At 53.1% G+C, this 22,636-nt stretch overlaps 1 protein-coding gene across 7 annotated transcripts; it reads right to left on the bottom strand.

The window, feature by feature from the left end:
- Window positions 1–351: 351 nt before the first annotated feature.
- LOC123831172 (NADH-cytochrome b5 reductase-like) lies at window positions 352–22,511 on the bottom strand. 7 transcript variants are annotated; one of them, XM_045857959.1, is made up of 8 exons: window positions 22,463–22,511; window positions 19,454–19,566; window positions 18,364–18,656; window positions 17,334–17,482; window positions 14,660–14,747; window positions 11,477–11,581; window positions 8,096–8,299; window positions 352–2,740 (listed from the first exon to the last, which is right to left on the bottom strand). In XM_045857959.1, exons 3-8 carry the CDS (start codon window positions 18,556–18,558, stop codon window positions 2,660–2,662), a joined length of 822 nt encoding a protein of 273 aa, XP_045713915.1. In that variant the 5' UTR covers window positions 18,559–18,656; window positions 19,454–19,566; window positions 22,463–22,511; the 3' UTR covers window positions 352–2,659. The 7 variants fall into 7 exon arrangements, with proteins under 7 accessions (XP_045713915.1, XP_045713880.1, XP_045713888.1 ...); XM_045857924.1 differs by lacking the exon at window positions 352–2,740 and adding an exon at window positions 4,321–4,705; XM_045857932.1 differs by lacking the exons at window positions 352–2,740; window positions 22,463–22,511 and adding exons at window positions 4,321–4,705; window positions 19,656–19,676.
- Between the last annotated feature and the right edge of the window lie 125 nt (window positions 22,512–22,636).

The raw sequence follows: 22,636 nt of genomic DNA, 5'->3' as shown, positions 1-22,636 counted from the left end.
AAGAGGGATGAGCAGAAGGAACTGTGTGTGAACTACAAGTGCTGGCCATGGTTTATGCCATCACTGCTGTGTCTAGACCAGGCCAGCACACAGTAGGTGCTCCCAGTTGTTTCACATGAGACACAAAACCTTGGAGGCGTAATGGGACATGGCAAACCTGAGGTGCGGGGGAGGGAACGAATGCTTTTAAGGCTCCAGTTTCTTTAATTATGGAATATTTCCAACACAAAAAAGGTGGAACCCATCACCCAAATTCACCAGATGTTCCTATTTGATCATACTCATTTCAAATATTCTTTTTTTAAAAAGATTTTATTTATTCCTCTTTAGAGAGAGGGGACGAGAGGGAGAAAGAGAGGGAGAGAAAGATCAATCAGCCGCCTCTCACATGTGCCCTGAGAGCAGACGGCCCCCACAGCCCAGGCACGTGCCCTTGGCCCTGCGGTATGACCCCACGACGCCCCGAGTCACACCAGTCAGGGCTCACTTTCTTACACTAAAGTGACAAGGATAAAAGCCCTCCCCCGACCCCACCCCTCCCCTCTATCCCAGAGGCCACCACTCTCCCTGGATCTCCTTCCTGAGCATTTGGTGCCCTTTTGTGTTTTTAAACTTTCCAAATACGGTTATCTCACCATAGCTTTCCTTTTACCATTGCCTTTCACTCAGCTCTTACATTCTTAGGACATAGTCTACGTTGCTACCTGCAGACCTGTTCATTCATTTGAACTGCTGTGTGGTATTCCGCTGACGAGTCTCTACCGAACAGTGCATGTCTCCATTCTCCGTCTGACGGAGAGCAGGCACTTCTTCATTCTTTGCTCTTTCAAACGGGCAGCGATGAAAATCTTCACACACACTCACCTCCTGGAGCACTCGGGGGCCGCGCACGACCATCACAACAGTCACAGCGTGTGTGCCCCTACATGACCTTGGAGAGCTGCCTAATGTCTTGGCAGGCAGTCTCCTGATCGGGCAGTTGGGGCACTAAAATAGCATGCATTTGGGTGACAACTACATGCTTCAGTGTGGATGAAAAAGCATTTTGCAACCTGTAAAGTACCCCATGAATATCAGCTGTTTATTTTTCAGATGGTCGCCATTCAGGGTGTGCTGAGCCCACTCCCACCAGGGACACAATGGCCAGGCCGAGTTGCGGGGCCCTTGCTGCTCACTGCAAACGAGAGGCTCCGAGAGGAGAGGTGCGACAGCAGGAGAGCGTGCAGGACTGTTCACTAACCTAGCCTGGAGCGGCAGAGGCAGGCGAGGCCTCCGAGAGGAGGTGGCGCTGAGCTGAGCCCTTGAAAGACGAGGAAGCCAAGGCAAGTGGCAACAGGATGACGGCAGGACAGCAGGCAGAGGGAGCAGCAAACGAATGTGAAGGGAATCATTGACGCGAGAGAACTGGTTGGAACGTAAGAGTTGGGGGTGGGGACGAGGAGTCAGCACCATAAAGCAAGTCTGGGAAGGTAAACAGAGCTGAGAGTCCTGAGGGAGAGGGGAGCCCCTGGAGGAGGCTGAGCAAGGGGCTGACAGGCTCCGTTCTTCGTGGGAGAAAGAGCGAGCGGTCTGCATGCAGTCTGGAGGTCCGCACCTGCGGTCCACGGCAATGCACTGCACACTCAGAAGTGTGTTAAGAGGGTAGATGTCACGTTAAGTGTTCTCACCACAATAAGAAAAAGCCAGTCTGGCTGCAGTGAGGGGGTGTCGGGGAAAGGCTGGAGGCTGGAGGAGCCATGCGGGGGGGTGGCCAAGTGGTACAGGCAAACAGTGAGGCAGCCGTCGTGTTTGCTGCCGGCCCTGACAGCACAGCTCCCACTGCGTGCAGCGGGGGCATTACCAGGAGAGGTGGCAGGAACGGGCCAGCCAATGGGGACCTCGCCCCCCACTCAAAGAGGTCCACCCTCACACATCCCAACCAGTCCTCTCCTCAGGTTCACTTGGCATCTGACAAGGCACGGCACCCACGAGCTCTCAGGTTTCTAGTGGGTAAGTGAGCCCTTTGGCATCCTGGCACCAAGGGCATGCTGGGGCCCTCCTAACGGCCCCACAGTAGGAGACCCACTGGTACCCAGGCTGCACGGAGCAGCGTGGGGGGTGGGGGAAACTGCTGGTGATCACTGGGTGGCCTTTCCTAACAGCTGCACATCGAATATCTACAGGGGACAAAGGCATGTGCACGAACTGCCCAGGACTCCTCACCCCTTAAGCGGGGACCCCCTACCTATCACCCTTACAAGTGAGGAATTACCCCTGAAGCCTCCACCCCCCCTGTGGAGGCATGTCCTGGCCCTCTCCCGAGTGGGGCCGCAAACCCTTGCCCCCCACTCTCCTAGCACTCCCCATCTCCCTGTCTGGAACATTCATCCCTTTCAGAACCACTGGCTTAATTTTTGTTCTCCATTCGAGCAGTAGGCTCCCCTGTGGAGCTTGCCTGAACTGCTCAAGCCTTTTCAGTGCTGTTTCCTCAGTGGCTGGAACAAAGCCTGGCTCCCAGCAGGCCCTCCAGTAGCCGTGAGGAGACTCGGTTGGATGTGCTGACTGGAGGCGAGGGAGCTGGAAGGAAGATGCCCAGGTTCCCGCGGCCCCGAGGGTGGACGTGCGTCCTGCCCACGCCAGCCACCGGCTGGACCTCTGCCTCCACGCAGGGCCCTCCCACTCATCGCTGTGCTGAAAGAGCCTCTGCCACAGACCAGCGTTTCCCAAAGTGCATTCCACGGGTCTCGGGTCTCAGCAGATTCTAGTGGATAAAAAGGTCCTACGGTTAGATAAGCTTGGGAATCTCTGGGTTCAACAAAATGAAAACGCAGTCTCTACCACCGGACCATCGGAGCCTGTAGTGTGCGCGTGTGCGTGGGGCTCTGTGTGCGGGGCAAGTTCCGTGTCCCCGCGTGTACCTGACCGTGGAGCTCTGCCTGTGAGGCAGTCTGACACCTTGGGCACCGTCCCCCAACTGCTTGTCATGATTATTTACTGAATATGGCACACTACAGAGATTTGTTGAAACTTTTTGGGTGGTGCAAGGAAACCCTTTTTGTACAAATGAAAATGAATCCAAGCCACAAGAAATAAATGAGATAAAAATGAGGCTGCTCTGGTGGAAGGGGGGCTGGAGACCCCATCTGGCCATCCCTTCCCTGCTGCCGGGCCAGGAACCCTCGTGTCCTGTGGAGCCCAGTACAGGAACCGGTGGCTCCGAGCTCAGCACAGGCTCCCTCTGAGAGACCTGGCTTCTGGAGCTGGCCCTGCAGGGAACTGTCCACTGTCTTCAGGTCACTCGGCCTCCCTGGGCCTTGGTTTCCCTGTGGACACAGTGGGTCTAGCAGACTGGATGCTCTTTGCAGTCCTGAACTTGAATCTCTGATACAATGAGGACTGTGATTCTATGACTGTAAAATTCTAACTCCACGATTCTGTGGTTCTCTCATTCTGAGAGTCCATGACTTAATATTCTGATTCTGGGAATGCCTGTAGCCAGCCTGAGCGGGCACAGCGCTCTGGGGCTCAGGCTGTGGAAAGCAGAATTCATTAACTGCAGTGCGCTGCCCAGGGCGCTGGCTTCCCTGGGGAGGCCATGCCCCATGCAGGATGGAGGGGGCGGGTATGTAGCGAAGGGGTGTGGGCGGGTGTATGGGAATCAGCCTCCACTCAGTGGGCAGAGCAGGGAGAAGGACCCAGGTCTCCTGACTCCTGCTCTATCTTTAGATCTCCATAGCAACCGTCACCAGGGCACCAGAGCTGAAGGGAGGGCTGAGCTGGCTGCCTGCAGGAGGGAGGGGAGTTTGTGGCTGAGCCTCTTTTGCTGGAAAAAGGACTCTGGGCTGGGCTCTCGAGGCAGAGCCAGGAAAGGGCAACTGAGAGTGAAGTCATTGGAAGCGGAATGGCCTAGGGCCGATACAGAACAAGGGTAACTTGGGCCCCACCTTGCTCTGAGGTAGTGGTCAGGCCACAGAGCCCAAGACCTTCCCAGTGTCAGGCTCACGGCCTGGAAGTACATAAGGCAAGCTCCTCCTCCAGAGGGCTCTCAGCCGCCCCTGTGGTCATCCCCTGGACACTTCACGGACACCTCACCTGAGCCAGCCCTGCAGCCCCCAGGGACACCAGTCTCCAGGGAAGCAGGCTCTGGGGCAGACGTTCAGGGCATGGTCTGATAGGAGCCCCACATGAGCCCCCCAACCTGAGGAACCAGGGGAGCTCTTCTAGCCCCTTCTACCAAACGCTACCGTCCTGGACCAGGCGTCCTCCCTGACTCCCAGGCTGGTTACCACCCCCCACCCCCGTGCCCCTGCAGCCCATCCCCCACCACACGGCAAGACTGGCCTGAGGGAGACGGTAACTGTGGTGTGGACGAGAAGCCGAATGTACACAGGGAAAGATGGCCATCCAAGGCCGCCTGGCCAGTCAGCGGTGGTCTTCCATCCACATTTCCTGATTCCTGTCTATGCTCCTCCCTGCATCCCACTGGCAGGCCCCTGGCCTGGGCTCTGAGGGGAGGCCAGGCTTAGAAGAGGAAGTAGGAATCCTCGGCCAGGCCTGCACATAGCAAGCAGCTGGCCATGTCCTTGGTGAACTCGGCAGAGCCACAGACCAGCGCAAATGGCTTCCTCCGACAGGAGCCAACCAGCTCTTCAACCAGGTCCTGGGCCAGGCGGCCGAAGCGGGTCTTTTCCCGGTAACTCCAGGGAAGCTGCTCTGGGGAGCTCTCCTGTGGTGATGAAAAACGGGGGTGACTGCTGGGGGGTCCTTGAAGTTCACATAGCCAGCGCTCTGCCAAATGAGGAAACTGAGGCAGAGGGGGTGGGAAGGCAACCTTCACCCAGCCCTACCACGGGCCAGGCGCCTGCTCACGCTGTACTCAGCACCTCGCCACCAGCCTGTGGGCAGGAACTTACCCTCCTACAACAGGGGAGGCACGGGGGGTGGGGGGGCATTCTCCAGGACACACAGTGAGGCAGGGGCAGGATCAGAACTCAGGCCCCACCGTTTCTCATGGCCTCCTGGGGGCCACTGTACCTGTCACCTGGGAGAACTGTTTTTTCCCCGTTACTGTGGGTGCCCCAGCACCTTTCCAAGGTTGTCTGTACCCATCACCCTTGGAGCGTAACTTCTGTTCATCTGTTTTAGGGTTTCCATTAGCTTGTTGATTTAACATTTACAGAGCGGTCACTCTGTGCCTGGCACTGTGCTTGGCACTGGGGACAGGGCAGCTGCTCTGAACAGGCAAGGTTGCTGCTGGCTTCACCCTGCCTGTGTACCGGGGTCTCAGGCAGCAGTGCCTTAACCAGGAGAGGGGTCTATTTGTCCCAGAGAAAAAGGCAGGTACCCAAGGGACCCGGGCCCAGCTCTCTGCACTTCTAGCCTCAGTGTGTGGCTTTCAGCCTCAGGGTCACAAAAGAAAAGCTGGTCCACCATTAGCTGACTTGGGGGAGTTTCTTCTAAGTAAACATTTTATTGAAGTACAACATATGCATACGAAATCACAGAAACCACTGAGTATATGTAGCCTGAAGCACGTTAACAAAGAGAACTCCTGTAACCAGCACCAAAAAACAAACAAAACCCCTGCAGGACGGAACTGTTCAGACCTCTGCAGACCCTGCAAAGGCGAGTTCCAGTTCCTGGGGCTCAGCAGAAGCAGGAAGGGGGGTTGGGGTTGGAATCTGGGCGTTGCTGCTACTTCCTGGCTGAGTGACAGTGACCTCTCTGAGCAACTGTGGTGAGCGTGGTGTGATGGAGACACCTGGCAGAGGTGAGAGCACAGGCTTTTCACCTCCCGGAGCTCGTGGGACCCCGAGGGCCCTCTGCAGACAGGGCGGTGCAGGCAGAGACCCCCTCTGATGACCCCTCCATGCTCTGACGCACCCTATGGCCACGGACTGGTGGGGGCGGGTGTTGAGGTGGACCGTTGGCCTCACCTCCGCTTCCCACTGCCCGACTCCCTTGGGCAGTTAGGTCCAGCTCAGCCCACCTGAACTGCGCACCCAAAGATGAGTTGGGTCTGGCGACTGCTCAGGGGGGGTGGGGACTGGTGAGCAGTGATGATGCACTGGGGTGGGCACTGTGGAGGACGAGGGCCCAGGCTGTGACTGCAGATGCCCTGATACCAGCCCAGGGGCTCAAGGAAAACACTGGGAATGGAGTTCTACCTCAGCAGAGAGTGTGGTGATGAATGGATGTTGGGTGGAGAAGTGGGGGAGTGCTCTTGGCAAGGGGGGCACTACTGAGCAAAGGCTGGGCAGCCAGGAAAGCACTGAGCACTGCACCACAAGCAGACCAGCGACACCAGAACACAGCGTGCAGGGAGGGCGGGCTTAGAGACAGGCCACAGAGGACTGGCACAGCCCTGCAGGCTTGGACTCCATCCTGACAGCAGCAGGGAGCCAGGGCGGGGCTGCAAGCAGGGCAGGGCAGCGGTGTGGTCCTTCCAACAGCAGGATGGATAACAAATCAATACAGGGCGACTGGAGCAGGGGGATGCTCGAAGATTCAAGCTGTCACTGGCACCAGACAGGAGAGGGAGCATGCTGAGTGGAGGGAGTGTGGACAGTAGGAGTGCCTCTCGCTCCATTGCCCCTGCCATTGATGGCCAGCCCACTCGCCTACCACATCCCAGGCCCCAGCCCAGGGCTGCAGGCCCTATTGCTGGTGAACTTTCCCTCTACCCACAAGCCTAGGCTCAGAGGCCGCCACCTCTGTGAAGCCCTCCCTGCTTGCTGCAACATCCTGAACACCCTCAGCAGTACCCATTGCTGTGCTGTCTTATACTGATGGGCCGTAACAGCAGGGCCTCTGGAGTAGGACCACCAGGGTTCACACCCAGCTCTCCACCAACTTGCTGAGTTACTTTGGGCAAGGTTCTTAAATCTCCCTGTGCCTCAGTTTCCACATCTGTACAGTAGGTGTGATGGCAGTATAAACCTCCTAAGATTGTGGTATGGGGTTGCATGAGCCAATACACAAACATGCTTAGCACAGTGCTAGGCACAGAGTGCTCTGAAGGGCGGCCGTTATCAGCAGCCTCTGTGGCTGTCTCCCCACATACAGGTGAGTACCTAGAGGGCAGGGAGCAGGCGGACCTTGGGAGACAGAGAATGGAGGGAGGTGCCAGCAGGGCACCCCAACCCAGGAGATGCAGGAAAGGGAAGTAAAGCTACCAGCCAGGGGAAGGCAGGTGAACAGAGAGAGCTGAGGGCCAAGTGGGCGATAAGGGGCATGATGGGCCCCACGCTCTGACCATGGAGGGGAGGTGCCGGGAAGGCCCGAGCGAAGGAGGGGATGGGGACTCAGAGATAAGAGGGGTCGGGGGCAGAGTCGCCTAGAGCACAGGTGGCAAGCACAAGGCCTGAGGGATGAATCTGGACCTCCACCTTATTTCTACCCAGTGGCAGTACCCAGCTCTCACTTAACTGTTTAGGAGTAGTTACATTTATACAATCCTAAAGTTACATTCAGCCCTTTGAAGGCAACCGAGAGGCTGATGTGGCCCCTGGTGAAAATGAGTTTGACACCCCTGGCCTAGAGTGTCTGTAGCCTGGAGAGCTGGAAGCAGCTTTGCTCCCAGGCCGGGCAACGTGACGTGACAGGCACTCTCACGAGTGCAGTGAACCTGGCCCCACTCTCCTCCAGCAGCTTGGATGGAGGGGCACCTACTCTGTGCCTGGCACCGTGCTGAGCACCGAGGAGAGGGTGGTGATCCAGACAGGTGGCTCAGCCTCAAGGAGGACTCCGTAGCCTGGCCCACTGACTCTGCAACCAGGCCCCCCGCTGACGATGCCAGTGGGTGGATGGTGGGCAGCAAAGCATGATGGGTGAGAGCTGGAGCTCTGCAGTCAGACAGCCCCAGGCTCAAATCCAGGCTCTGCCCCACCCAGCAGCATGGCCCTGGCTGGCACTGTCACCGTCCTGGGCGTGTCTCCTCATCTACATAATGAACGTGACAGTACCTGCCTTCCCTGCCAGGCACGTGGCAGGGATCCCACCAGTGGCAGGGTTGTTATTACAGCACGGGGCACAAAGGGCACAGCACGTCCTCAGGACAGGTGCAAGGGGACCACAGAGTCTCAGTCAGGGAAGGAAGTCCTCTCCCTGGGCTTACCTGGCTGAGTACAAAGAAGGTGCGGATGTTCCAGAAACGGGCCTGCTCCTCCAGAAAGGTTTTCAGGTAGATGCCCTCAAAGGTCTTGAAGCAGCCAACCAGGGTGACGAAGGTCTCATCATCTGCGTTGTCCGTGATGCTGTGCAGGATGGGCACCATGGGGGCCAGGCCGGTGCCCGCAGCCAGCATGAGCAGCTCACCGTGCTGGGGAACAGGGTGGCTGTGTGACCGCGTGGGCCGGGCGTGGTCTCACCCACCCACATACCCACTATGGGGCCTTTTCTTGGGCTGCCAGAACAAGACAGCACTGCTCCTCCCGGTGCTTGTCCATCTATCTGAGTTTCCCTCTCTGCCTCCTCCAGGAAACCATTTGCTCTTTCCAGTCCATAGCTTGTGAGGTCTGTGTAACAGACATCATGGAGTCTGGGGGCTGAAAGGGAGCATACGGGTGTGGCCTCTCCTACAAGTGGTTTGTTTTCCTTCTAAAGCATCCCCACAGGACTTGTACACACTTCTGCTGACAGGCGGTCCACGGCCTCTCGAGTCAGTGTGCTCTATTACGGACGGACTCCATTGCCAGGGAGGTCTTCCCACCTCACACTGAGCTCAAACCTGCCCTTGCCCCACTGCCCCCACCCCAGCCCTGCCCTCTGGGCTGCTTCCTCTGCTCCAGGGCAGCCCCGCAGAGACCTGAGGGCACTGGCTTGGAACCCTGAGACTGTTTGACTCTAGACCAGATAAATACTTCAGTGCCTAGCACAGAAGAGCCCTGTAATAATTGAGTTTCCACCCTAAGTGGTCCCAGTTCCATCCGCCCCTTCTCATTGAACCCATCTCCTGGCTCCAGGCCTCTTACAGAGAGGCAGTCCTTCTTACGGTCAGGGCCTTAAAGGTCAGTGCCTGACCCGTGCAGTGGGGTATCCACCTCCCTTGCTCTAGAGACCAGGCCCCTGTGAATGCAGCCTGGGTTTTCACTAGCTTCGCTGACAGCCCTGACACACACATTACTGCACGCACTACCTCCTGGGGGGCCAGGGGTCATACAGGTCTGGGCATACATCCCCAGCCACGTGTTCTGGGCAAATGCTTTCTCCTGTCTGAGCCTTGGTTTCTTCCCTGGTAAAGTAATAATAATAAATCATAAATCATAATAATAACAGCAGCACCTCCCCATAATGGCACCTATCTCAGAACTGTCCTGGGGTGACATAAAGTGCCTGGTGAGGCCTGGGGTCCATCAATTAGATTCCGTCCCCTTTCTGCACACCTACTGCCAGCCACACCACCCATCCCTGAGTCCCTGCTCGCCCACCCTCCTGTCTCTAGCCTGCTCCCCCTCCTCCTCCCTTTGCTGCTCAGGTTCTCCCCTGGGAAGCCTTCCCTGAGCTAGGGACAGGTGAAGGTCCCTCCTTGCTTCCCCACAGCCCTCAGAGCACCCTGCCTCACTACCCTGGCCATGCTGTGTTGTTGACATCTGTCTGTGTCCATCTGCCCATCAGACCATGGGCTTCTGGAGGACGGGGGCCTTGTCTGACCCGTCTTGGGCACCCAGGCCCACCCGGGCCGGGCCCTAGGCGGAAGAGCGCACAGACAGAGGCTAACGTGCCTGGGTCTGGGCTGACTTGATGCCCATCTGCAGTGAAGACAAGTACAGAGCAGCAGTACATGGCTGGGGACGGGGATGCTGCACCCCAGCCTCCTCTGAGGGGCAGAGCCAAGCTCAGCCGCCAGTGCAGGGCCCAAGTGTCAGTGTGCGAGACCCCCTCTCCTTCCTCACTGCTGGACCTCCCATCTCCCCAGGCAGACACGCAGGGGCTCCCCAGCAGTGTTCTGTGGGTGCACAGGAGCAGCCACAGGTGTGGAGAGGCCCCACCCAGAGAAGGTGGTCAAGACAGCCTTCACCAGGTGCACTTCAGGGTTGGGAGGAAACAGAAAATCCCTAGTCCCTGCTCTCAAGGGCCGGGGGACACAGGGACATGCTCAGCTAACATGCAAGGCTGAGCATAGTGAGTACGGGGAGAATACCGCAGAAGAGTATTAATATATGTACACTCCCATATCTGGAAAATGAGGGCAGCAGCACCTAGGAGCAGTGGTGGGGATTAAATGAGCTACTACAGAGTAAGTACTAAAATCAGAGCCTGGCTCGGAGGAGGTGCCACATACATGTCTGATGTTACTGTACACACATACGTGTGCACACCGGAATATGCACCCCCGGGGGGAAGAGGGCTTGGAAGGGCACATGCCAAGGCAGTGAGACCGACATGTCTGGGCAGACAGCCTGCAGATGTTCTTCATTTTCTCCTGACTGTCTCTCTGTACCTGCTGGTTTGGGGGTAATAAACATGTATTGCATTTGTAATAAGGAAAAAAGCAATAAAAGCTATTTTTAAATTAAACAAAAAGAATGGAGAGGGATGATTCATTCTTTTCCATTTGTTTTTGTTTTGCTTTGTGTTCCTAATTTTAAAGGTAGTGGGTGTTCATTGTGGATAAGTTGGAAAGTCTAATGAAGAAAATAAAAATCACCCACTATTTCATCACCCAGAGCTGCTATCACTTCACTGTATTTTCTTTTCACATTTTTTCTGTGCATTTTCACTCAGTTTCTCAGCCTGTTGTATGCTCAGGTTTGTGCCCAGCGTCTGTCCCTTGATCTTACACTATAAACACACATTATCATTTATTAACATAATTTCAGAAGCCAAGATAATATTCCTTTAAGTACTTGGAGCCCAGGGCACTAACTGTGCCCTGTTGTTGAACACTTGGTCACCCCCAACCCCCTGCTGTTGTAAACAGAGCGGCAACGAACACGTGCGAGAGCCAGCACTGGGGCTGCTCCCACAGGACAGACTTCCAAAAGTGCAGTTACTGGGTTAAAAAATTTTAAGCCTCTTCATACTGCCAAACTGCTTTCCAGAAATGCGCCAACTGATGAGAAATTGCTAATTCTTCCCGGGAACATCAGGGAAGGCTCTGAACACAGAGTGAAGATAAGGAGAAGAGCATTCCAGGCTGGGAGGCAGCAGCCTCCCGAGCAGTGAGCCATGGGACATATTTAGGGGCAGTCTCTACAGTCCTGGAACGGGAAAGGCACTTGAGGGTAAGATGGGACAGGGGCCTCAAATACCAAGTACATGAGTCTGAATTTCCTAAGCAAGGACAGTCACGGACATCTCTGGGACATGGGCAAACGATTCTGTCTCCTAGTGCCTATTCCACCTCCTCCCACGTCCCACCCCAAGGGTATGCCCGGGTTTGGGTTCGGGTTCAGAAAGAATGGTGCAGTGAGACTCTACAACCCAAAACCTGAAGCTGCAGTCTTGGAGGCTCAGCTGGAGGGGGTCCCCTGAGGACTCGGGTGCTGGCACTGACCTGGTTGGGTTTATAGAGGAAGCCTCCGAAAGGTCCTCGCCAGAAAGCCGTGACTCCTGCTCTCCAGGACTCAATGTAGCGAGACATCAGCCCAGTTGGGTAGCACTGGGAGCAAACACAGGGAGACCTCAATGGGACAGGCACACGCTGCCGATACAAACCACAGCAGCCCCTTCTGCAATGCTAACTGCTTTACATGTGTTATCTCATTTAACCCTCCTCGTCACCCCACAAAATTGGTACTGTCGTTTCTAACTTTCAATGAGGCTCAGAAGCTTACATGGAAGGGAAATGGTGAGACTGGGATGAGAACCCACAGGACCTCCAGCTCTGGCTACAGAGGTTTCAAACTCAAATAACTAAGGGCCCATGCAGGTACCCTAAATGAGTGAAGAACTGGGTATGAGATGACTAACGACAACAAGCAGTCTCAGTATAAGAGGACAGCAGGGAGGGGTAGGGACTGTGGTAAACTGGCGAGTGAATGCTCCTTCTGAAGTTTGTAAACCACTTATCTGAAATCCCTGTATTACCTTACACTGTTTCCTGGCTGGACAAAAAACATGAAGGATATGAAAGAGACTCCTCCATGGGGGGAAGGCAATCTACATTTCCTGGGGGCCTGCCCACTCCACGCCAGGCACCATGCTGAGGCTGCAGGGAAGACAGCTGGCCCGAAGCCCCAAGAAGGTAGCCAGTGCTCGAACCATGGAAAGGACTTGATAAATATTTGAATAAATGAATCAATAAATCAATTGATCAGATTTAGGCCCTGTCTTTAAGGAGCTCACAATCTAGGAGGAACCTAAGTCTCAGACTCACACAAGGCAGAGATGCCCTAACACCCCATGAAAAGGATAAAGTGCTGGGGTAACACTAAGGACGTGCAGTCACTTCCAATGGAGCCGGATCAAGTATAGCTTCCTGGAGGGGGAAGCATTTGAGCTGGACCTTGAAGACTGGGTAAGATCAAATTCACTGGTAATGAACAGGAGCAGGAGGGCAGAGAGGATTCTGGGCATCAGGCATGGTATGGTCAAGGGTAGAACAGCCCAGGTCACATGCTGGGAACAGCAAGTGGACACAGCAGGATCTGTGAGAGGGAAGCACTGGGTAACAGGACAGGAAGGGTATTTGGGATGAGATTATAACCAGACTGGGATTTGGTCATCTGACGTGCTTTTAAGTGCCCACAGCCTCCTCTAGTACCACCCCTGACTTTCTTGGACACCATATGCATAAAGCAGGGCCCCCAGGTCCTTGGGTCAATGGGAAGAGGTCTGGGAGGGAGGCTACCGTTCTCCTAACTTGCCAGAGGCCGTGTCTCAGAGCACACCCAGTGTTTCCTGGCCCAGTCTCCGGGAGGCACAGCCCACACAGCCTGCTCAACACACGCTCGTTAAACAGGACCGACACCAAACTTCTGTTCTTCCACTTGGAATTATGTTACTCAAGGGGCCTTGGGATAATGACATCATCTCTGAGCACCAGCTTCTTCATCTGTAAAATGGGGATAACATGATCTACTCTGTGGGGTGGTTAGGGAAATAAAAAGCCAGAAGCCATGTCTGGTGCCCAGACAATGCCTGAGAAATGGGAGTTCCTACCTGCTGTGTACCAGAAAGGATAAACCTAAAAAAATCCCTTCTACCTTTCCAATTTGCAATCTTTTCCAGCTCTTCCTAGCCAGCGGCTTAGGGATAATTGTGCATCCCTCTAAGAGAGGCTTTCCAGTAAGCAAAGGAGAAAATCAGCCTTGCAGCTGGGAGAAAACTGTCTCCAGGCTTATCCTTTCAACAGAAACACACCCAGACAAGCAGCCTGGGGAAGCAGGCCATTTGGAGAGGATTTGTGGAATCTCCCAGACAAACAGTTGTGTGGGGAAGGGATCCCATCCAAGGTTATGTGTGAGGGAGTAAACACTCGGGCTCTGAAGGCAGGCAGGGAAGGCAGAAGCCAGAGCCGGTGCTGGGGTCCCGCCATCGGAAGGCCAGGGCTCGCTGCCAGCCATCCTTCTTACTAGCGGTGGAGCTGTGGGCTCTCCTGGGGCTCAGTTTGCTTATCAATGAAATAGGGATAATAATTCCTGCCGTACAAGGGCGATAAAAGGATGTGAAAGCTACTCTTAAACACGGGTGTTCCCTAGGATTCCATTTGGGAAATGATGATCTAGAGCCACATGTTAGGTTAACCCACATGAAACTGCTCTTTCTGTGAGTCGACTATTAAAGCAGCAGCAATTCCGCGCCATTCAGCCTATTTATCTTTTCCATATAATTGGACCTTTGTGACTTCTTATACATTCGGTGCCTATTCTTGGGGTCTCGGGGGTATTTCGTATCCAACCCACTTTGTTCATCTCATCTCTGCCAAATTCCTCACCACCTGGCTGCCTCCACAAGCCCCTTTCCCTTGCCATTCAGACTGGGAACAGTTCCCACGAGACCCTGTTCTGTTTCACCCCTCCCTGCCTTTGCTTATTCGCCCCCTTGGCCTGGATGCCATTCCCTGCCACTGCCAATTTCTGCTCTGCCTTTAAGGCCCAGCTCAAATGCCCTGGCCCCTGCCCATATTCCCGAGAGGTGATCTCAGGTTAGGTTGGTCCAGAAGGTCCTCCACGCCCCCTGCTGATCCAGGACAAACGGTAGACAGTTCCCCAATCTGTCCTCCTTTACCACCCTACGTGCCGTTCCCAGCACGGAGAGCTTCCTTCCCACATCTCCCCTCTGGTTCCCACTCCTTCGCCCCAACATACAGTTCAAACACATGTTGTCGCAGCCACAGCTGCAGCACCCCGAGCTGGGAGCCCCCGTCCTGGTGTCTGTCACACTGGACTGTGCTGGGCTGCTCCTCTGAGGACAGGCACACGTCAGCTGCATCTGGACCCCCATGCCTACTACAGAATAGGTATGGGGCAGCTTGGGCCTCCCATCCCCCTCACTCAGCGCTCAGTCTCCATCGATTGGCAAGAAAATGGGAAGGAGCAGCTTTAACTTTCTCAGTCTGGGCCTCATTTCCATAAAATCTGTCAGAAATAAGCCCTCTGTTGGCGGTCAGGCAGCCCCCCTTCACCAGGAAAGGAGATAGGAGAAGGCTTTCCTCACTGTGCCCACTGTTCCCTCAAGCCAGCCTCCTTCTATGGGAACCCATGGGGCCCTTAGAGCATCGTGTGCTTCAGCTCACCTTGATTAAAACTTCGAAGTATCCTTCTGCGTTGGCAGGGCTGATGGGCGTGTAGGCTCTCTGAATTTCTAAGCCATCTACTATCCCTCTGGGAAAGAGAAGCAGTCAGTCAGTCATTCAACAAACCCGTATAAGTATCTACTCTGCCAGGCTGGTAAAGGTGAAGGTGGGGTCAGGTCATCCCCAGTGGTCCTCACTGAGGGGCAAAGCAAGATGGCGCAGGAAAAAAGCACTGAGGTCCCCCCTGCCACATGCTGGCTGTGAGCCCCTGGGCAGGTCATCAGTCCCTTAGTTCTGCCTTCTGTGACATGGGGCCAGCCATCTTTGCCCCTGTTGTGTAGTTCCACCGGGGTTACAGAGGGTAAGTGCTTCAAGAAGTACACTGATGGCCCTGAGTGGTGTGGCTCAGTGGATTGAGCACCAGCCTGTGAACCAATGGGTCACCAGTTTGATTCCCAATCAGAGCACATGCCTGAGTTTCAGGCCAGGTCCCCAGTAGGGGGTGCATGAGAGACAGCCACACGATGTTTCTCTTCTTCTCTTTCTCTCTCCCTTCCCCTCTCTAAAAATAAATAAAATCTTAAAAAAAAAAAAAAAAGAAGTACACTGATGAAGTTGCTGTTGTTAGGCCATCACTGTGGTTTTTTCCTGACTTCTTCTCAGCCACAGAATGCTGAAGATAAAAACAACTGTTTTTAACAAGTTGTTTATTAAATGCTTACTCCCCTGTGCCAGAATCATCAGAATTGGAAGGGTCCTCAAAGGCGCCCTAGTCCGAGCCCGGCCTTGTGCACAAATCCTCACCATAATGCTGTCACAAGGGGGTAGGATGACCATAGTGGCCGAGAACAGCCTTGTTGTCTTAACTGCCTACTGCACACTGAGCATATCGTATGCGTTATCTTATTGAATTCAAATAGTGACCAAATGCAAAAACAAGGCTTAGAGAAGGAAAGCCACTGGCCCGAGGTCACACAGCTAGGATTCACACGTAGCTCTGTCTGACTGCACAGCCAAGTTACCCTGCTCCTCAGGGCTTTTCAGAAGCACCTGAGCACTCCTCTCTCGAGTCCTATGATGTTTGCAAAGATTTTTAAAAAGGCCCTGTCCCAATGCATCAAAAGCAGAGAAGCTGAACAGAAATATTCAATAGATGCTTGTGGAACAAATGGGAAAATAAGCAGAACACATGACATGACTTAGATGCAAAGAGCATGCTGACGTTTGCTACGACAGAGGCAAAACTGATATGCCATAGAGGGAGCAACCACTCTCTGGGGGCCCCAGGAGCCTTGGAGGCCTTTCAGAGCTGGGGTTTACAGGATGAGCAAGCCACTGGCAGGTGAGAATGGGGACAGGAATTGAAGTAATTCCAGGCTGGGGAACAGCCGGGGCAGAAGCTGAGATCGGATAATGTAGGGCAGGAACTGCTGGGTGGATCCATGAAGCCAAAACGAGGGGCACACATGCAGCAGAGGGGGAAGAACTTGGTGGGGAGGAAGCTGGGAGGCATCAGTGAGCACCAGAAGGTGTTGGAACAGGGAGTGATGCGGTCAGCTGCATGTGTTAGGAAAGTCACTTGAGAGGCAGAGAGGGTGGAAAAGAGGGAGGGGGTTCCTGATTTATGGATGGTTGGTTGCAAGGGGCTGTGACCTGCCCTGGGGCCCCTCCCATCCATTTGGAACAGTGAGCTTTAAGGGCCTCCGGCCAGGCACAGGCCAGAACGAGCTGGGCACAAACACCAGGGGTCAGTGCAAGGCAAGGGGCAGAGTGTGACCAGTAATATGCTCCCTCCTGGTTTTCCCCATCTGCTGGCTGCACCCTCTGTCTCCCCTGCTGGCTCCTCCTCCTCTTGCCAACACCGTAAATGCTAGAGTAGACAGGGTTGGTTCCCTGCCCTTCCCTCTTTCTGTGCCACATGCTCCCAAATGCTGCCCAGGTATATGCTAACGATTCCCATACCCACGTCTGCAGCTCAGATCTCTCTGCTGAGCCTCATACTCAGAGTCAACTGCCTGGCAGAGGCCTCCATCAGGAGGTCCCAAAGGGTCTTGTCCTTGGGCAGGTAAAGGTGGGGACTGAGGCAGGAGGGGGGACACACAAGTAAGCTGGGAGGAAGAAGGAACTTCAGAGGAGTGGCTAAGAGTGTAACTCAGGAGCTGGGCTGTCTGAGTTCAAGCCCTGGCTCCGTGATTACTAGCTGTGTGCTTTGGGCAAGTCCCTTGTTCTCAGTGACAGTGTTCTTTCTATCCCCACTGGTGCTACTCATACTAGGGCCACACCACAGGCTCTAGAGCCACACTGCCTGCCTTCAAATCCTGGCTCCAGCATTTCCTAACTGTGTGACCTTAGGCAAGTCACTGAACCTCTACAGCTTCAGTTTCTTCTCAGGTACAACAGTACCTCCCACACAGGATTGTGTGAGAAGGAAATGAGTTCATATGTACAAGCAAACAGAGCTGTACCTTGGTAGTATACGCTATCAAAGTGTTTTCTCTTATTATTCATTATAAAAAATGCATTCTCTGGTTCAGTCCCAAGAATCCTGAGTCATGTATTACTATGTCTATCTTGAAGATGACTAGTGGGGGGTTGAGCAGTTGCCCAGACCACACAGCTGGCAAATGGCAAGGCAGGGCTGCGAAGCACTGACCCTCCCACTACCTGAGTGTACCGTAGGATGAGGTGCTGGCCAGGCCACAGGCCGAGCCGGCTGTTTCCAGGTAGCGCAAACTGGACACGGTACGTGTCTTCAGTGAGTTTTTCCATGGCACTGATACAGAAGGCCAGGAACGTCTCTGGGCTCAGTTTGGAGGGGCAGCTCTGCAACAGGAAAATATCCAACAGCTAGAAGCTGGGGCTCAAGAAACATGCAAGCATCCACAAGCACCTTCCCACTTTCCCCAAGGAGACACCACCCCAGCTGGTAAGCTTTCTGTTACAGTGGAGACCAGTCCCACCTTACTTCCCTTCCACGCTCTGACCTAAAAATGTCAAAGCAATTTACACTGTGCTCATCCTGCTCTTAACCCTTCCATGGCACCCCTCGGCCCCAGGATAAAGTACAGGCATCTTAACTGGACACTCATGGGACCTGTGGATGACCCTCAGACCTCATTTGACCTCCCATGCTCAGATGCCAGACTCTTCTCCACTCTTCCAAGAACACCCTGCTGCCTCCTACCTGTGAGCCTTTATTTGCTTAAGCTGGGTCCTCTGTCTAGAACATTCATCTCTAATGTACGAATGACCCGCCCATCTTTCAAACCTGCTCAAATTCATATTTGCAAAATTTAGAAATCAATGAGACCTTCAAGATGATCTAATCTAATATCCTTATTTTACATGTGGGGCCTTGACAGTAGTGACTTACTTGTCCAAGGTCACCTCATGAGCAGGGACTCAAATTCACGTCTTCTAGGTCTCAGCCCACTGCCCTTAACATTCCGCCCCAACTGCACCTCCTCCAGGAAGTCTGAATGCCATAACTCATGGATCTCTTTCTTCTGTAAGATTCCCACACCCAATCACTCCCCCATACCCAACTCAGGGCCAGGCTTTTCTGTCCGCTTCCACTCAGCATACTCTCTTTTCTCTACTGTAGAGTCAGGGAAAGCTTCCCTGAGCAGGTACACTGTGCAGGGTCAAGGCCAGATAGATGCTGCCACCCTGGCCCTCTTGTCTGAGGAGCAGCTCTCCCTTACCTGTGACTCCTTCCCTCTTAGCAGGCTTCTGTCCTTGCTGGCTCGGGCTGCCTCCCACCTTGCCAGGTCTCGGTCATACAGGTCGAACACACATGGCGAGCAGCCACTGCCGCAGCACTGGGAGGGCAAGGGCTCCACAGGCCGAAGCTGCAGCCAGGCTTCCTCTTCATCATCTTCCTCCCTCTCATCCATCATTAGAGGGCTCAGGCAGGCTGGGAGGGACAACTGGTGCTCTTCCCAGAGCTGGCCTGGCTCTGTGAGGTCACGGACCCAGGTCCCGTTCCCTTGCCAGTCTGGGAGAGGGAAAACATGTGTTACACTTCGGTCACCTCTACTGCTCCCACCCTCCTGAGCCTTGCAGGAGCCATGCTGTGTGTAAACACAGAAGACAGGGATGAATCGCCCTGGAATCTGGTGCCTGGAGGGGGAGGCAAGCAAACATGACATAACAATTAGTACTGGCAACCAAGGTTTCCTGGCCTTTCTTTTCCTGTGCTCTGAGTACTGGATTAAGCAATTTGCACAGGAAATCTAGTTGAATTTTTAAAATATTTTAAATGATGGCATTGGCTGGTGTGGCTCAGTGGATTGAGCCCCAGCCTGCAAACCAAGGAGTCACTGGTTTGATTCCCAGTCGGGGCACATGCTTGGGTTGTGGGCCGGGTCCCCAGTGAGGGGATGGGCAGCCACACACTAATGTTTCTCTCCCTCTCTTTCTCCCTCCCTGCCCCTCTCTCTAAACATAAATAAAATAAAGATAAAATAAAATTTAAAAATTTAAAAACGTATTTTAAATGAACTAAAACATTTATGTATAATTTAATAATCATTAAAAAATTGAAATGTTATCAAAGAACATCTTTGTAACCAGCACTCAGTCAAGTAAAAAGAACCTTGCCAGCATCCCAGAAGGCACCTGTGGGTGTCCCTTCCTGATCACAGCCCCCGCCCCTGTAATCAGCATCTTGACTTTTGATGTAATCACTCCTCCGCTTTCCCTAATTTTGTCTCCTTTGTTTGCAGCCCTAACCACTACGGTTCAGCTCTGCTCAGATTTTATCTTCACAAGTCCCATGAATGAGGTTCTTACCTATGCAGAATCATGTAGTTTCTTTCACTCAGCAGCACTGCTGGTGAATCGCCCACCAAATTGCTGCATCTCATTTATCTTTACAACATATCCAGCCAGGGCTAGCAATGTTTCTGTGAAAGTAGTTTGGGATTAATCAAGGTCATCCATATTTATATGTAGAACTCTACCGTTTACATAGATATAGAATTGATCACCTCACCTATTAGCAAACTATTCATTTAAAATTCCATAGGCATCCTGGCTGGTGTGACTCAGTGGACTGAGTGACAGCCTGAGACCTAAGAGGCCACCAGGTGGATTTCATCAGGTACGAGCCTGGGATGTGGACTGGGTCCCCAGCATGCGGTGTATGAGAGGCAACCAATTGCACATCGATGTCTCTGTCCCTCTCTTACTCCTTCCCTTCCCCTCTCTCTGAAAACAAATAAATAAAACCTTTTAAAAATAAGTTTTTAAAAATTCCACAGGCAAATCAAAGTGTTCTCTCCCTCCTGCCTAAGAATCAAACAGAGGGGAAGTCTCATGCTGCCGAACATTACTTGATATAAATGTCATTTCTCTAAAATGCAGCTCCTCGAAGAGCTCCAGCCTTTGATTTCCTCCCAATTACTCCTGCCATAGACACTTACTAATAGGGGCTGCTGAATGAGGTGCTGGGAGGCAGAGGTGAGTGACATTCATCTCTGCTCTGGAGGACCTCCTGGCCTAGTGAGAGAGTCATCAGCTAAACAGACAATAACCATTGTAAGAACAGTTGCCACTGACTGAGCCGGAGTCTAAGCCAAGCGCTTTGCACTGCCCACTCAGTCCATGTTCTTCCTCATTTCACATAAAACTGAGGCCCAGGTTAGGGAGCCAGAAGTGGTGAGGTTAGTAATGCACACCTGGGTCTCTTATGTCTCCAGGCTGGTGCTTTCTCACTGGATTTCTTGCTTCTGAGGACAGGGAAGAGGGCGTTTTCCTCTCTAATCCCCAGTGCCTGGCCAACGGGCTGGCCCAGAACAGGGGTCCAAGTTGCCAAACTGTCACTGAATTTTATGGGCACCCCAAAGTCTCCCAATGGCACTAATTTCATTTGTGCATAAAGTGCTAGGATCAAGGTGTGGGCCAAGTCTGAGGAAGGGCAGATGCAGAACCACCATGTTGGCTAGAGGACAAGGAAGTCCCATTTCTTGGTTATCAATGACTTCCCAGGAATCCAAATCGTTGACTTTTTCCACTTTTACTGCTTCCCGCATCCATTAGTGCACCTGCCACCAGCTCTGAGCACACCAGTGCCCTGCTTAGCAACTTCTCACAGCTGTCCATTGCCTACTGGACTGAATTCAATGTTCTTGCCTGATGCCTAAGGCTCCCCCTAATCAGAACCTGTCCAAATTTTCTTACCACTATCGTAGGTTTTAGAAGAGCCCTCCCTCTATATGCAATAAATCTATCTCTATGGAAGGACTTGGCTTTAAAACACTTGGTTCTACTGCTGGTTCTTTGATTCCATGAAGGCTTAGCAGGCTGGGACCCACCTTGAGGGTAGTATTCCACCACCAAGCACAGGCCTGGCATTTGAAAGGCTCCAGTGACCAGTGAGTGCTCATTCAATTTACAAATAAGGTCTGGGGGCCAGGCACAAACCTAGGTGCTGGGATACAGGAGAAGGAAATAGGACATGGGCCCCACCTTCACAGAGCTTGCAGTCCAGCCCAGTGTTGCACCGACCTGGCCCACTTTTACTGCACATTATGTGCCAGGTATGTGTATAAGGGAACGAGGTGTGGTCCCCTCTTTATACCTATTTCTCACTTTGATTTTTGTAAGATACAGTGAGATAAGTGAAAGAACTCCATCACCTATAAGCAGCTATACACTGTGAGGGCTATTCATACCAGTCTTTGCCTTAAATTTGCCCTTCTCATGTTTTAATAATACCACTTTCTCCAGTATTTTGGAAACTGGTAGAGAAGTTGGCCAGGTCAGTCATGAATTTTAAAGAACTGATCCATGCCTCTCTCCCACTCCACCTTCTGGTCCAGGAGGCACCACCTTTAAGCCATGCCTCGACACATGTTATTGCTCTGCCCGGATGACTCTTCTCACCTTTCCGACCTTGTTTAAGGTCACCTCCCCTCAGAGGCCCTCAGTGACCTCCCATTTCTCAGTCTCTATCATGAACACCATTTGCTTCTATTAGTATTCATTCATTAAACATTCATTTACTGTTTCAGGCACAGTTCTAGGGGTGGGGGATATATCAGGGAAGAAACAGAAACCCCTGCACTCATGGAGCTCACATTCTAGTGGGAGATGGTCATTAAATGAGACCAAAAGGGAAAACATACAGTATATTTGTGTTAAGTGTTAAAGAGAAAAAAAAAAAAACACAACTGGGAAAAGGGATAGGAAGTGTGTGTGTGTGTGCGCACGCGCGCACACGTTTCAACTGCTCATTTGTTTACCTGCTGTCTGTTTCTCCCATTAAACTGTGAGTGCTACATGGCACGTCTATTTTATTCACGAACACAAACACAATGCTCAGGACAGTGCCCGACACACAGTGGGCATTTGATAAACAGGTGTTGCTCGGTGAGCAAAGGACTGCTTCCACCTTTGGCCTTGCTTCCAGGAGGCGGAAAGGGAAATCACGAGGAAAAGGGAGGTAATTAACTCACTCTCAGGGCTGGGGAAGAGGCGAGCAGTGCGATATGTGACGCCAGTGTGGAGGGGACAGAGCCACTCTCGGCTTAGGGGAGGGTCAGGGTAAAAGTGCCCGCAGAAGGCAGAAGTGTCTGGAAAGGAAAGGGAACTTACAGCACACCCACTATGCGCCGGGCACTGTACAGGTGTGCTAGCTTAGACGTTTCTATCCCTACATTTACAGCAAGGGACGCTGGGTCTCAGAGAAAAGTGCCTTGCTCAATCTCCAACTGGTCGTTAGAGGTCCAGGTTGCCCTGAGTTTCAGTGTGAAGTCTAGGTGTCCTATTCCCGTCCCAGTCACAACCAAGGCCACTCACCTACACCCCTTCGCTTCCTCTCACGAGAGGATCCTTCAGGCTCCCTCCCTCTCTCCCCCGAGTCCTACCTATGAGAAAATAAGAACTGCCTGTGGGGTGGGACAAGACTACCATACCCTGACTTTGATTGGTTCGAGTGGCTGCCATTCAGGAAACTAACTTTGACGCCCACCC

Source organism: Phyllostomus hastatus, unplaced genomic scaffold (genome assembly GCF_019186645.2).
Source record: "Phyllostomus hastatus isolate PE091 unplaced genomic scaffold, TTU_PhHast_1.1 phas_contig_147, whole genome shotgun sequence".
Lineage (NCBI taxonomy): Eukaryota > Metazoa > Chordata > Mammalia > Chiroptera > Phyllostomidae > Phyllostomus > Phyllostomus hastatus.
This window is presented reverse-complemented; position numbering and strand designations above follow the sequence as displayed.